The sequence below is a fragment of the Leptodactylus fuscus genome, chromosome 5, assembly GCF_031893055.1.
Source record: "Leptodactylus fuscus isolate aLepFus1 chromosome 5, aLepFus1.hap2, whole genome shotgun sequence".
Taxonomy (NCBI): Eukaryota; Metazoa; Chordata; class Amphibia; order Anura; family Leptodactylidae; genus Leptodactylus; species Leptodactylus fuscus.
Window position 1 is genome coordinate 29,505,832 of NC_134269.1, and position 13,048 is coordinate 29,518,879.

Consider the following 13,048-nt stretch of genomic DNA (forward strand, 5'->3'; position numbering starts at 1 on the left):
ATATAGTGCACCGCCATCCAGTCACAGTATTCTGCCCCGGATTAGGCCCAAAGGCCTAGTTGGGTGGGATTTTGACACGGATTCAGTGTCAAAATCCAGACCAAAAAAACCCGTGTGAACCCGGCCTTAGATCTATCCATTCCAGAGAATGAATGGAGAAGTGGCCACGCATGTACACGGCTTTCTCCATTAACTTCTGTGGGCATCATGGAAACATCCTGCGCATTTGTACCCATAGAAGTAAATGGAGAGACGCCCAAATGCTTGGCCACGTCACCCTACCTGGCAGGTGAATGTGCCATAAATGTCTACAATTGGAATACCGCTCTGACAAGCCCATATGGGTATAGCGTCCGGGTGTTCACATACTTTTGGCCACGTATTGTACTTCTCATACATGATATCAGCAGATCGTCTTATAAGGTGCCAACTTTAGGTTTCCTGCCAGGAACAGATGTCATAGAGATCACCGATATCTACGACAGATGCCTTCTATGTGCGCCGTGAAGGGGATTTACATAGAACCGGCGGTTTTTTATCTTATAATGTCTTAATGGGAAAAAATGTTAATTTGCTGGTGCCCAATTATTCTAGTAATGTCAGCTCGCTAGAATATCTCATTAACCCCCGAGGGGAGGAGCGAGGGCTGCAATTACTGCAGGGAGAGACAATAAGGAGAAGGGTTAACAGGTTGTCACAATTAGAAGCGATTATCATCCATTGTCATTATTAGCTTGTGATGGGAAAATGTAAAAATAATCACAGTGATCTGTGGTATTACCTTCCTCCCCCCTCCCCCCATCTATTATATGTTATCAGGGGGATGCATTATGTCACGGTACTATCTATTATCCTACTTGTCTGCTTCTTTTAGGCTTTCGGTGTCTTCTGGGTCTCTAAGGGTGTCTTTACACAGAACATTTTGCTACAATTAAATGCAGTGTTTATTAGAGGCATGTTCACACATTACAGGACGTGTAACCAAATCTACAGGGAAATCTGCACTAAAGTGTGTGGAGGACAAGTCTCTGCTGCGAGAAAAGGGCTAAATAGCAGAGTGTTCACATTCCTAAACTTCTGCCGCTCCGGTGATGCCACTTGCCTAGTCCCCTGCAGTGCCATGCTGGCACGTGACTACTGCACCCTGTAATTGGGCAACACAATACTTCATTGATAGAGGCCAGAATACAACAACAATAGACCTGCCACCACTATGGACAATTTTAGCAAAATTGTGTTTTTACTGCACATTTTTAAAATTTGACAGAAAGGCAAGAATAACAAGTTAGCAGTACTTGTAGTCGTAGTCAGAGTGGACCAGTTACCTGTATATCCGCAAGCAACCAATGTCTCCAGTGCTGGAATCTTGGATTGTTTCTGCTGGGAGCATCTGGGTCAATCATCAGCAGAACATAGATCTTATCCTAGGAGGAGAGGACACATGTAAGATGGCAGTGTAACACCAAAGTTAAAGGGGTTCTCTTCTTTAAATAATCCCTACTTGTTACAAATATCCCTTGACAAGAAGCTGCTCACTAAAGGAACCTTTGCTGGTAGCCTAAGGATAAGTTCACACGGGGTTTTATGGTCGCCTCAGGTTCCGGGCCAAAATATGGGTAGCTGCGACTGGATGCAGTGCAGTGGCATCCAATCGCGCACTCCACTCCGGATTAGGCCCAAATGAATGGGCCTAGTTGGGAGGAGGTGTCTTCAGGCGGATTCGCCTCACAACAAGAATGAGCACCTCGCTTCTTTTTTCTGGGAGCCAGAACAAACAGCTCCCAGAAAAAAGAACTGACCGGCTCCCATTGATTTCAATGGGAGCCGTCTTTTTGGTCAGGATTCTGAGGCGGATAGGGCCTCAAAATCCTTAGCAAAAAACCCTGTGTGAACTTACCCTTAGAGTACGCTCACATGGGGTTTTTTGGACCGGATTTTGACGCGGAAATTCGCCTCAGAATCCGGTCCAAAAAAACGCCTCCCGTGACTAGCTGCGACTGTCGCAGCATTCCGCTCTGGATTAGGCCCAAATGAATGGGCCTAGTCAGGAGGGAGTGTCGTGCTGCGGACATCCAAGGCTGATTCAGCTGTGGAATCTGCGGCAAGAAAGGGCAGCTCGCTTCTTTTTTCCGCCAGCGGGAAAGGAAGTGAACGGCTCCCACTGAAGTCAATGGCAGGCGTTTATTTTCGAGCCGGATTCTGAGGTGGATTCCGCGTCAAAATCCGGTACAAAAAACCCTGTGTGAACCCGGCCTAAATGATCAGTGGTGGTCTAATGGAAAACTAGGCAGTTTTCCTTCAGCAGCACCACCACAGGAGAAATGAAGCATTACATCGTGCCCATTTGCAACACCAATGCAGGGGGGTGATCTGTTCTGATCCGCTTTTTTAACCATTCTTTATTCCAACTCCTCCTTAGACCCTGTACCAACTCCAGACCAAATCCAAACTACTACATGATAGGGCAGATTTACTGAAAGTAACAAATTCTCTTAGGTATGACATTAACGATACAGAGCATAATGGGACTAATACCAGTCTTGATGTACTTAGTACTGGAGTAATTTGGGCTTTGCTCATTAAGAAACATAAACATCTTAAGGCCGGGGCCCCACATAGTTGAAATGCTGCGATTTTGCCACGGTGGAAATGCCTTGGAAAAAAACACTGGCTAATTCCACATTGCAGAAAAATATCTGCAGCGGGCATACTGTGATTTCAAAAACTTTGCATTTTTGTAAATCGGAACATGTCAATTATACCGATGGAAATGCCGGCATTTGCCATATAGGAATAATTGAAGCAGAAAGTCCCTCTGCAGACTTTACGTGAAATGCTCTGCGGGAAAAACCGTGATGCGGTTCCACTATGGTTTTTCCCATTGCGCTTTTTGGCTGCAGCTCACTACGTGGGGCCTTAGACTCAAGGAGATTCTGTCACTTTTTAATTGAAAACCTTAGGATAGGCCATCAACTGAAGATCCTCGGGGGCCTAATACCCAGGACCACCTCGTGGATCAGCTGTTTGGAGAAGCTGCATTGCTCCATGAGAGCTGCTTCTGCTCCACCAGCCATATAATGTCTTGTTCATCAGTCACATGGCCTGATTGCAGCTCAGTCCCATGCAAGTGAGCAGGGTGAGCTGTAATACCAAGCATGGTCGCTGTACGGTATATGGTGGTTGTCGGACTCCTGATAGTCTAAGCCTCTAAAGATAGGAAACCCATTAGGTCCATTTCTGGTTCTTAGTGGCCAGGTCACATTTATGCTGCTACTAGTTATTGTGAAGTTTCTGCCAGTTTCTGACATAAATTCTAGTACATTTGTTGGATGCGGGCGGCCACCTCGGCCTGATTCACTTTTCAAAGCAGTGGAATGGAAAAAGCAAACACTGTCTTGAGCAAAAATTTGCAACTTTTTTCTGCCACTTTTCAGGCGTAAGAGGTTTAATAAATTCCACGTATAGGATAGGTCATCATATCATTCCTCATTTATTAAAACCTGGTCTTGTCATAGCAACCAGAGGAGGTTTTTTTTCCTATTTTTTTTTCCGGCTTCTGGGCTATAAATATGTGTATAAAAGTACCAACAGCAAATCTAGCGACCACTAAGCTGGGCACGTACAGTAGACTAAGTTCTGATGATTTGGGCAGTTCTGGCCGACCAATAAAAGAGAAACTACCCCAATGCAGCTGTCAGGAATTAAAAGGCTACTGGATTTCGTCAGGCCCGATTCTTTTGTTCGATGGGGAGAGAAGCTACCACCAGAGATCTATACAGGAGCTGAACGTGTATACATATGAGGTATGGAGGTTCAGCCGGAATCTGCTGGAAAAACAAGCAGGACACTTGCTTACACCTTCTGCTTCCCATTGAAATAAATGGGAGGCAGATTTCAGGTGGAATCTGAGGCTGATTTTGAGGCAGATTCCTATGTGTGAATACCCCCTTTATTTTCAATGGGAGGGAGCACCATAGCGTCCTGCTCAATCTTAACAGGGGTATCCCCATTGTGTCTGAGGTTAATAAGCAAGTACAGCTTGTAAAAGTGGAGAGGAATCTGAGACAGAAGACCAACTCAAATTCCTTTTCTCTTTGGGTATGTTCACTCTGAGAAAAAGGTCGCGGAAAGCTTTTCCGCCATGTGAATATTCCACGGGGCTTGCCGCAACTGAACGACGGCGTCCCGTCGCTGCATCCCACTCCTGTGTAGGCCCAAATGAATGGGCCTACACTGGAACGTGTCTCACGCTGCGGCAAGAAGGGTCATCTTGCTTCTTTTTGGAAGTTACCATCATAGTGGCTGTGACAATAAACTGATAATCTGGTGCCGAAATACCATAATGGCTACGAATAACTATTAAAGACCCCCATCTGTTTCCACACAACCCCCCAATCAGTAAGTGCAGAGTCGGGGAACACACAACTATCTTGCTGGTAGTAAACAGGAAGACAAACACTGGCAGTATACACCCTGAACACGGGGAGGTGCGTCTGCCGTACAATGACATTCAAACAGATGTGGCCAGAATATTCTAGTGATGTCTGATCAGAGGGGGTCCAACCGCTGTGGCCCCCCAAATCACCAGAATGTAGTGCCTGTGGAGCTGTGCTGTTTTGTTTGTACCTTTTGTTCTAGACTAGAGCCAGGGGTGAACCTACCCCTTTTGCTGCCCGAGGCGAACTACAGAAAGCCGCCCCCCCCCCCAGGAGGAGGGGGCGGAGTGGAGGGGGCGTGGTTGAGCGAAGGGGGCGGGGCTTAGTGCCGTTCGCAGACAGAGAGCAGGCATGGAGATGACCTGCTCTCTGCCTGAGCGTGAGGGGAGGCTGCTGGAGCAGTGCTGCTCCAGCGGCCTCCCCAAACCACCGCTCGGTGCTAAGCCAGTCCAGGACAGCTTGTCCTGGACTGGCTTAGGTAATCAAAAATGCCGCACCCTTGCCTCATGGGAGGTGCGGCACTGACTAGAGCTTGATGGGGTTTGCAGTGGTTACTTCCCAAATCATCGGACATTGTTGGAAAAAGCCTAACAATTTTAATATTTATAGGTCAATTCACACAAAGCAAAATCGTTGCTGAAATTTGAGTGTTACAGTACTGCAGAAACAACTCCATTCAGATTTGTGGAGTACATTTTCAATCCCAGAAATTTCTGCAATAAATCAGCCATGTCTGAATATAGCCTTCAAGTGACTGTCCAGTGCGAGACTCACTGTGGTGTTAGGACTCATTGAAGTCAATAGGCAAATCTTATGGAGGTGAAGGAGGTAAGGTCCGCAACTCTTGTTCGTAGTAAAAATATATTTTATTCCATCATTTTAAAAAAGTTTGGCAAAAGATGCCGTACAAAAAAGTAAAGAGAAAGAAAAGTGAAATGATAAAAACACTAAATATCACATCTCCGGCTTGGCTGACACGTTTCGAAACCGCAAAGGTTTCTTAATCATAGCCTGATGGATGCCAAATCTTATGCCCAACCAGGAAAAGTGTGTGCCATTCTGGACTTGAGGCCACAAATAACCATGCTAGGCTTAAGGCCAAAAATGGCCATGCTAGTCTCGAAGCCACAAATGGCCCTGCTGGGCTCGAGGCCACAAATGGGCATGCTGGGCTCGAGGCCACAAATGGGCATGTTAGTCTCGAGGCCACAAATGGGCATGCTGGTCTCAAGGCCACAAATGGGCATGCTAGTCTCGAGGCCACAAATGGGCATGCTGGTCTCAAGGCCACAAATGGGCATGCTAGTCTCGAGGCCACAAATGGGCATGCTGGGCTCGAGGCCACAAATGGGCATGTTAGTCTCGAGACCACAAATGGGCATGTTAGTCTCGAGGCCACAAATGGGCATGCTAGTCTCGAGGCCACAAATGGGCATGCTAGTCTCAAGGCCACAAATGGGCATGCTAGTCTCAAGGCCACAAATGGGCATGCTAGTCTCGAGGCCACAAATGGGCATGCTGGGCTCGAGGCCACAAATGGGCATGTTAGTCTCGAGGCCACAAATGGGCATGTTAGTCTCGAGGCCACAAATGGGCATGCTAGTCTCGAGGCCACAAATGGGCATGCTAGTCTCAAGGCCACAAATGGGCATGCTAGTCTCGAGGCCACAAATGGGCATGCTGGTCTCGAGGCCACAAATGGGCACGCTAGTCTCTAGGCCACAAATGGGCATGCTGGGCTCGAGGCCACAAATGGGCATGCTGGGCTCAAGGCCACAAATGGGCATGCTAGTTTCGAGGCCACAAATGGGCATGCTGGGCTCGAGGCCACAAATGGGCATGTTAGTCTCGAGGCCACAAATGGGCATGCTAGTCTCAAGGCCACAAATGGGCATGCTAGTCTCGAGGCCACAAATGGGCATGCTGGTCTCGAGGCCACAAATGGGCATGCTGGTCTCGAGGCCACAAATGGGCACGCTAGTCTCTAGGCCACAAATGGCCATGCTAGGCTTGCAGCCACAGTTCTTCACTGCCATGTAACAAGCACCAGAAGCTTTCCCAGTTTATATTACAAACGTATAACTGGAAGGCAATCTGAACAGAACCCTAACAGATAAAGGAGGATATAAGCATAAGCCTAAAGACCATGCAGCCTAACTTTATGAAGGAAAACACCTTGTAGTAAAGCACAGAAATGGTTAAGCAGCCGTGTTGCTTTGCAGGAAACACTCAATTCCAGCTGGTCCCTGTGATAAGTATATAATAGAAGTAAAGACGCCACACTTAGGCAGGAGAGTAGACGTTCCTTGGAGCCGGAGGGGGGGTATCGGTCTTTACTTCTCGTTCCTTGTTCTACAGTAATTGCATTATTTAAAGCTGCGTTTCTGTGACAACTGCTCAACCTGACACATGCAGAGCGTGCTGCTCACAGGCAGTGCATGGCAACACTGCAAAGGATTCTGGGAGACACTACAGCATGCTTTCCTTTGTCTCACCCGCTAACATGCTTGCTAGAGTAGAAGTGTTAACCACTTATCTGCTGGAATTCTTTATAGAACAATCTACGCTAGGGGCGGGTGATAATCTTGCAGCCTTCCAACTTGCTGTGCACTTGCTTGCCCTTCTGATGTTGTGCTTTGGGCACTAAAAGGTTAAAACTCCTATAGGACAATTTTGGAGCATATATAGCCCAAAATGCTGCGACTCTGTTTCTGTGGCATAGACAATGGCCACAAAAAAAGAAGTAACTACTAGGCGTTTGGTTATAGTGCCTGCTTGTTTGGTTACACTTGGATCTCCCACAGAAGTGAATGGAGGAAGCCATACGTATAATGTACTCTAAGCGGCCATACACAGTACAATGCCACCTTAGAGACCATACAAAGTATAGATATCCTCTAGGGGGCCCCACACAGTCCTGAATGACTCCATACCGTATAATGTTCCCTAGGTAGCCCTGTTCAGTATATTACATACCTTCCAACATTTGGTTGACTGTGTCCAGCATGCAACATTTTCAGACAAAGTCAGGCCCCTTATGGGTTCAACCACACCCTATCTGGTCATCATCACACCCCATTCTTGTGACAAGGGTACTAATAGTGCTGGTGACGCTGTTTTTGGATGTCACGGTTACATAAAACGCCCAAGTCATATACAAAGTGAATACTATGCCAGTGGCCTGGGAGACTTGCCTGCTCTTTTAGGAGTCTGGGGCATCCCCTCTTTTTTTGGAAAGAGTTGACAAGTATGGTATGATATATCCCAAGTAGCCCATCAACAATACAAAAAATATATAATACTGACCTAAGCCCATTCCTTGCCATGTCTAGTTCTGTGCTCATTGTGATTCCCTGTCATCAACAGCCCCCAAAATGTGTGAATTTCCGCTGGATCCAGGACAACTGGAAGGGGGGCGCCGTGCTGCCATAGGGCCTGGCAGGGCTGCCATTAGGCCAGTATTACTGCTACTGGCCTAACGGCGGCCCTGCCAGGCTACCGCAGCAGTCATTGTATGTCCTATTTCAACTCAGATCTGCGTCAAGAGGATGCAGATCTGAGTTGAACACATACGCGGCTGAAGCAAGGAGCTGTCACAGCTCAGCTCCTTGCTGCCGCTGCTACTGGCTGTGTAGACGCAATGTGATGACGTCACATCGCGTCTACAACTGTGCGTGAGAGAGAGAGGCGCGCAGAGAGCGGCGCGGGAAAGAGAAGAAGGTAAGTGTAATGTGTACATTGAGGTGGAACGTGAAACTGGGGGCAGATGAAGGAGAGGATGGCATGACACTGGGGGCAGAGATGGAGAGGACATGAATCTGGGGGCAGAGATGGAGGGACATGAATCTGGGGGCAGAGATGGAGGGGACATGAATCTGGGGGCAGAGATGGAGGGGACATGAATCTGGAGGCAGAGATGGAGGGACATGAATCTAGAGGCAGAGATGGAGAGGACATAAATCTGGGGGCAGATATGTGGAGACATGAATCTGGGGGCAGAGATGGAGAGGATGGCATGACACTGGGGGCAGAGATGGAGGGACATGAATCTGGGGGCAGAGATGGAGGGACATGAATCTGGGGGCAGAGATGGGGGGGCATGAATCGGGGCAGAGATGGAGAGGACATGAAACTGGGGGCAGAGATGGAGAGGACATGAATCTGGAGGCAGAGATGGAGAGGACATAAATCTGGGGGCAGATTTGTGGAGACATGAATCTGGGGGCAGAGATGTGGAGACATGAATTTGGGGGCAGAGATGTGGGGACATGAATCTGGGGGCAGAAATGGAGAGGACATGAATCTGGGGACAGAGATGTGGGGACATGAATCTGGGGGCAGAAATGGGGGGCATGAATCTGGGTACAGAGATGGAGGGGACATGAATCTGGGGACAGAGATGGAGGGGACATGAATCTGGGGACAGAGATGGAGGGGACATGAAACTGAGGGCAGAGATGGAGGGGGAGACATGAATCTGGGGGTAGAGATGGAGGGGGGGGGGACATGAATCTGGGGCAGAGATGGAGGGGGGTACATGAAACTGGGGGCAGATGAAGGAGTGTTCACATTGTGTTTTTGGCCTCCCTTGCCGGGATACGTTGGTAACCAGTCACAATCAGCTCCCCACTTATCCCTGCACGGAGAACTGCAGGCCCCCCTTTTTTTTAATGGCCAGTTCTTCGTGCAGGGATAAGTTGACAGCTGATTCTGACTGGTTACCAACGTATCCCGGCAAGGGAGGCCAAAAACGCAATGAGAAAAAGCCCTGAGGATTTATTAGGAGGGCTCTTATAGATGGTGTTGGCTCTCTATAGGCGCTGTCACACGGAGCAGATTTTACCTGCAAATAGAATCTGATTAAGCCTTGTAATGCTGCTAAATAAAGGGAAATTTAATACATAATTGGTATGTCGCAAAATAAAGTAGTTTTAAAATGGCGTGGGGGGGGGGGGCAGACACTTAGGCTGTATGGGGTCCCAAAATTCCTGATGGCGGCCCTGGGGCCTGGTGCAGGTACACAGTTTACCCTATGGTTAAAACGGCACACACCTCACCACTCTCTGCTACTACTAGACAGGGCTCTGGGGACCCTTGTTTGAGATAGATGCAGGTCCCATGAGGTTGGATTTTTTTATTTTTTTACATATCCTAAGAGTATGACTTATATGTCGCCACTTGTCACCTCTCCCGATTTGTCTGTTTTAGTAAATACTTGCATCCATTCCAGTTCTGCAGCATCTATTTTCAGTATCCTGTATTATGCCGGTCTTTCTTATTCCTTCTAGAAATTTCTGAAGTTTCCAAAAACAACCTTTTAAACTTTTTCTGGTACCACAACAGTACTGTAGAAGAGGAAGTTCCTGTCCCCATGAACAGTGACCATCAGCTGTGACATACAGCAGATATCCTGCTTCCACAGGGATCATGAGGAGTTGAAGGGTTGCCTATGCAGCCAGTTGTCATGCCCAAAGTCCATTAGTCTTTTCCTAACAGGCTGCCTGTAAAGATGGCTGTACAATATAATTTTTGATGGCTATTCTACATCATTCAATCGATGCAGGGGTCATTTGGATGAAAGATCAACCATCATTATCAACTGAACTGGGTAATAAACAATCAATTTAGAGTGAATCTGCACAGACCAGCTAATCAGCCAAACACTCATATTTTTGGTCAACTACTGGCTTTATGGATAGAGGATAAGGTTGCTGCCAGCTGGTTAATTGATTTAATGCATCATTCTGTGCACTGGTAGCCTCTTATCTACAAACCTAGCAGTCTTAAAATAGTACAGAGTATCAGAGTGTAACAGCAGCAATTATCTGAGTGTCTTTTGCAGCAGCCTCATCCTACCCCTCCCCTCTTCATAACATATATATATATATATATATATATATATATATATATATATAGTATTATATTGTACTAGCTATACCCGCGACTTCGTCCGCGAACCCCCCTTCCTTGCGCGAACCATGTGCTGTGCGGCCCGTTGGCCCCCCACGGCCCTTTTCTTTTGGCCACCACGGTCCCCTCCCACACCCTGGTGTGGCGGGACCCCACAGCCCTGCTGCTCTGGCCCTGGCTCCCCACCTAGCACCCACCTGCGCCCCTGCTCTCCCCTTATCTCCCACCCGCGCCCCCTCCCCCCTTTAGAGCCTACAGTCACCTTCCACATATCCCCCCCTGCCCCCACCAACACCAACCACCCGTGACCCCAGTCACCCGCCCACCTCCCCCTTTAACCTGTGCAATCGGCCTCCCTCCTACTCACCCTCGGCCCTCTGGTCCCAACCCCCCCACCAAAAAACCCCTCCAGGCCCCCTCCCTAACTCCCAGCACCTCCCCTAAACCACCAACCCCACCCCTCCTCTTTCTCCTACCCAGCGCCCCTTCCCCTCCCCCCTACACACCAACTCTTGTAAACCGCGCCCCACCACCAGTAAGGAAACTGGCGATCACGGAACCTCCAGCACTCGCCTTGCATATGCTGGGGATGTCTGTGTGTAGTGACCGTGACATGAGAGTGAGTGCTGTCTGTGCTGTCTGTTCCCGGCCACACAGTACGCGGGTACGGGCGGCTGTGGGCTTGAGGCCTGGTCGTGCTGCTGTATGTAATGCCAGCATTAGGCGATATGTGGCTGGTCGGCATGTGAGCAGCGTTGGGAACATGCAGGCAGCCGCCATGTTCAGGCAAGTGTCCTTGTGCGCTGGCCACGCCCACATTTCGGTGCTAACCTATGGGGCCGCTGTCCTGTCTCCCTATCCCGCCCCGCCATGCACCAATCGGAGCTGCGTGTCACTACCTGCGCTGACCTCAGGGCCCACAGTGGAGCCAGAGCCAACTTTTGAGGGTCACAGTGGCGATTTGGGGGGAGTGAGACACGTTTAAAGTAGCCTATGTATCCTTCGTGGCCAATATGTAGATGTGTGCGAAATTTCAAAGCATCCATTCAGCCGTTTGGGTGTGATTGAGGAACAAACATCCAAACACACAAACTTAGTAGGATATTTGCTTGAAAATTGGAGAAGAAAACAGATTTATTAAGATGTATTCCATAGTTTCTTATTTTTCACCTATACTATTCATTTATGACAAGTTGTTCATAACTAGAGTAACGCCACTACAAAAAGGGGAAAACTTACTCAGTAAATCCTGTGCACCTCAAAATGATACCAATGTAAACTATATCTCATCCTACAAAAATCAAACCCTCAAAGTTATGCGGATGTAAAAAAAAAAAAAACTGCTATGTCCTTGGAACATCACAGAGCAAAGCAAAATGTGTTTTTGTGTAAAAGTATTAAAAAGAAAAAAAATCTGTATAAAACGCTGGGTTCACACCAGCGCCCGGACTCCATTTTCAAGTTTCCGTCTTCTGCATGCAGAAGATGGAAACCTGTCAGATCGGGTCCGGCCGTGAGCGCTGGTGAACGTTTTATGCTCTCCGCCGCGAAACCGTTTTTTTTTTAAACCGGACACAGAGTACTGCATGTGCAGAGAAAAGTGGTGAAACAAAGTTTCAGGACTGTCCTTGCAAAAACCAAGAAATTTACTAAGTTCCACACTTATTATATAGTTGGAGTCATCCAGCAGGTGGCAGATAGACAGCCTGTTCCCTGTCCAGTTCACATGAAAAGCAGATAGGAAGCATCACCTGAAGGGCGTCCCCTTGTCCTGCTCTTGTATGCAGGTAGATATGAGATTCCTGCTGCTGTACAGCTAGACAAGAAGAATCACTTGCTGCTCCTTCTCACCACACTTAACATATCTGGGCAGATAAACTAATATTGTGTAACTTTTAGACAGTGCAGAGTAAAGCGGTGTTCACACTGCCGCTGCTGTCCGTCCCAGGGTGTCCATGGTAAACCCCGGAAAAACAGGACAGCAGACGGCTTGCGAGTGGTCGGCTTTAAAACTCATTCATTTGAATTGATTTTCAAAAGGTGACCTCTCCTGAGCGGTTTCAGCCTCACCGCCTGGTGTCCGTTTTTTTCCGGACACAAAATCCTACATGGTTGACTTGTGTTTTTCCCATTCCACCACATCCATATCTGTTTATGGTTTCATTATATGGAGAACTGAATGACGATATTTGAAAATACATCTTCTCCTGCCAAAAACAAGCCCTAATTCAGGCCTTGTCACATTTTATGTTGCAGCCTTGTGCTAAAAAATAAATAAAAAAAATCTAGGCCCCCCCCCCCCCAATCAGACTGCACTGAATATCCAATACAGACAAAGTGAGAACAATGTATTAGAAGTATTTGCTAATTTATTGAAAAGGAAGTATTCAGAACTGAGTGAGCACTTAGCCACAGCTTTGGCAGGGAGTGCAGCCTCCAGTCTACTTCAGCATCATGCCACAAAGTTTGCAGACTTGGATTTGGAGATTTTCTGCCATTCTTCTCTACACAGGATGTATGGTGCTCAACCTTCTAGAGCCCTGTTTGGTTGAATGGGGACGGTCAGTGGTCAGCCATTGTCAGGTCTCTCCAGAGATGTTTGATTAGGATAACGTCAGGGTTCTGGCTGGGCCACTAGAAGGACATTCGTAGCGTTGTTTCTAAGTTCCTGTGTTATCTTGGCTGTGTGCTTGTTGGAAGGT

The 13,048-nt window shown here is 47.8% G+C and overlaps 1 protein-coding gene across 2 annotated transcripts in view; it reads right to left on the reverse strand.

The window, feature by feature from the left end:
* PEBP4 (phosphatidylethanolamine binding protein 4) overlaps positions 1-13,048 on the reverse strand; it is a 45,533-nt gene that overhangs the window by 14,352 nt on the left and 18,133 nt on the right. For both annotated transcript variants that reach the window (XM_075272725.1, XM_075272726.1), the window contains exon 4: positions 1,326-1,424. In XM_075272725.1, coding sequence (XP_075128826.1) covers positions 1,326-1,424 — 99 coding nt within the window. The remainder of the gene's footprint in view (positions 1-1,325; positions 1,425-13,048) is intronic.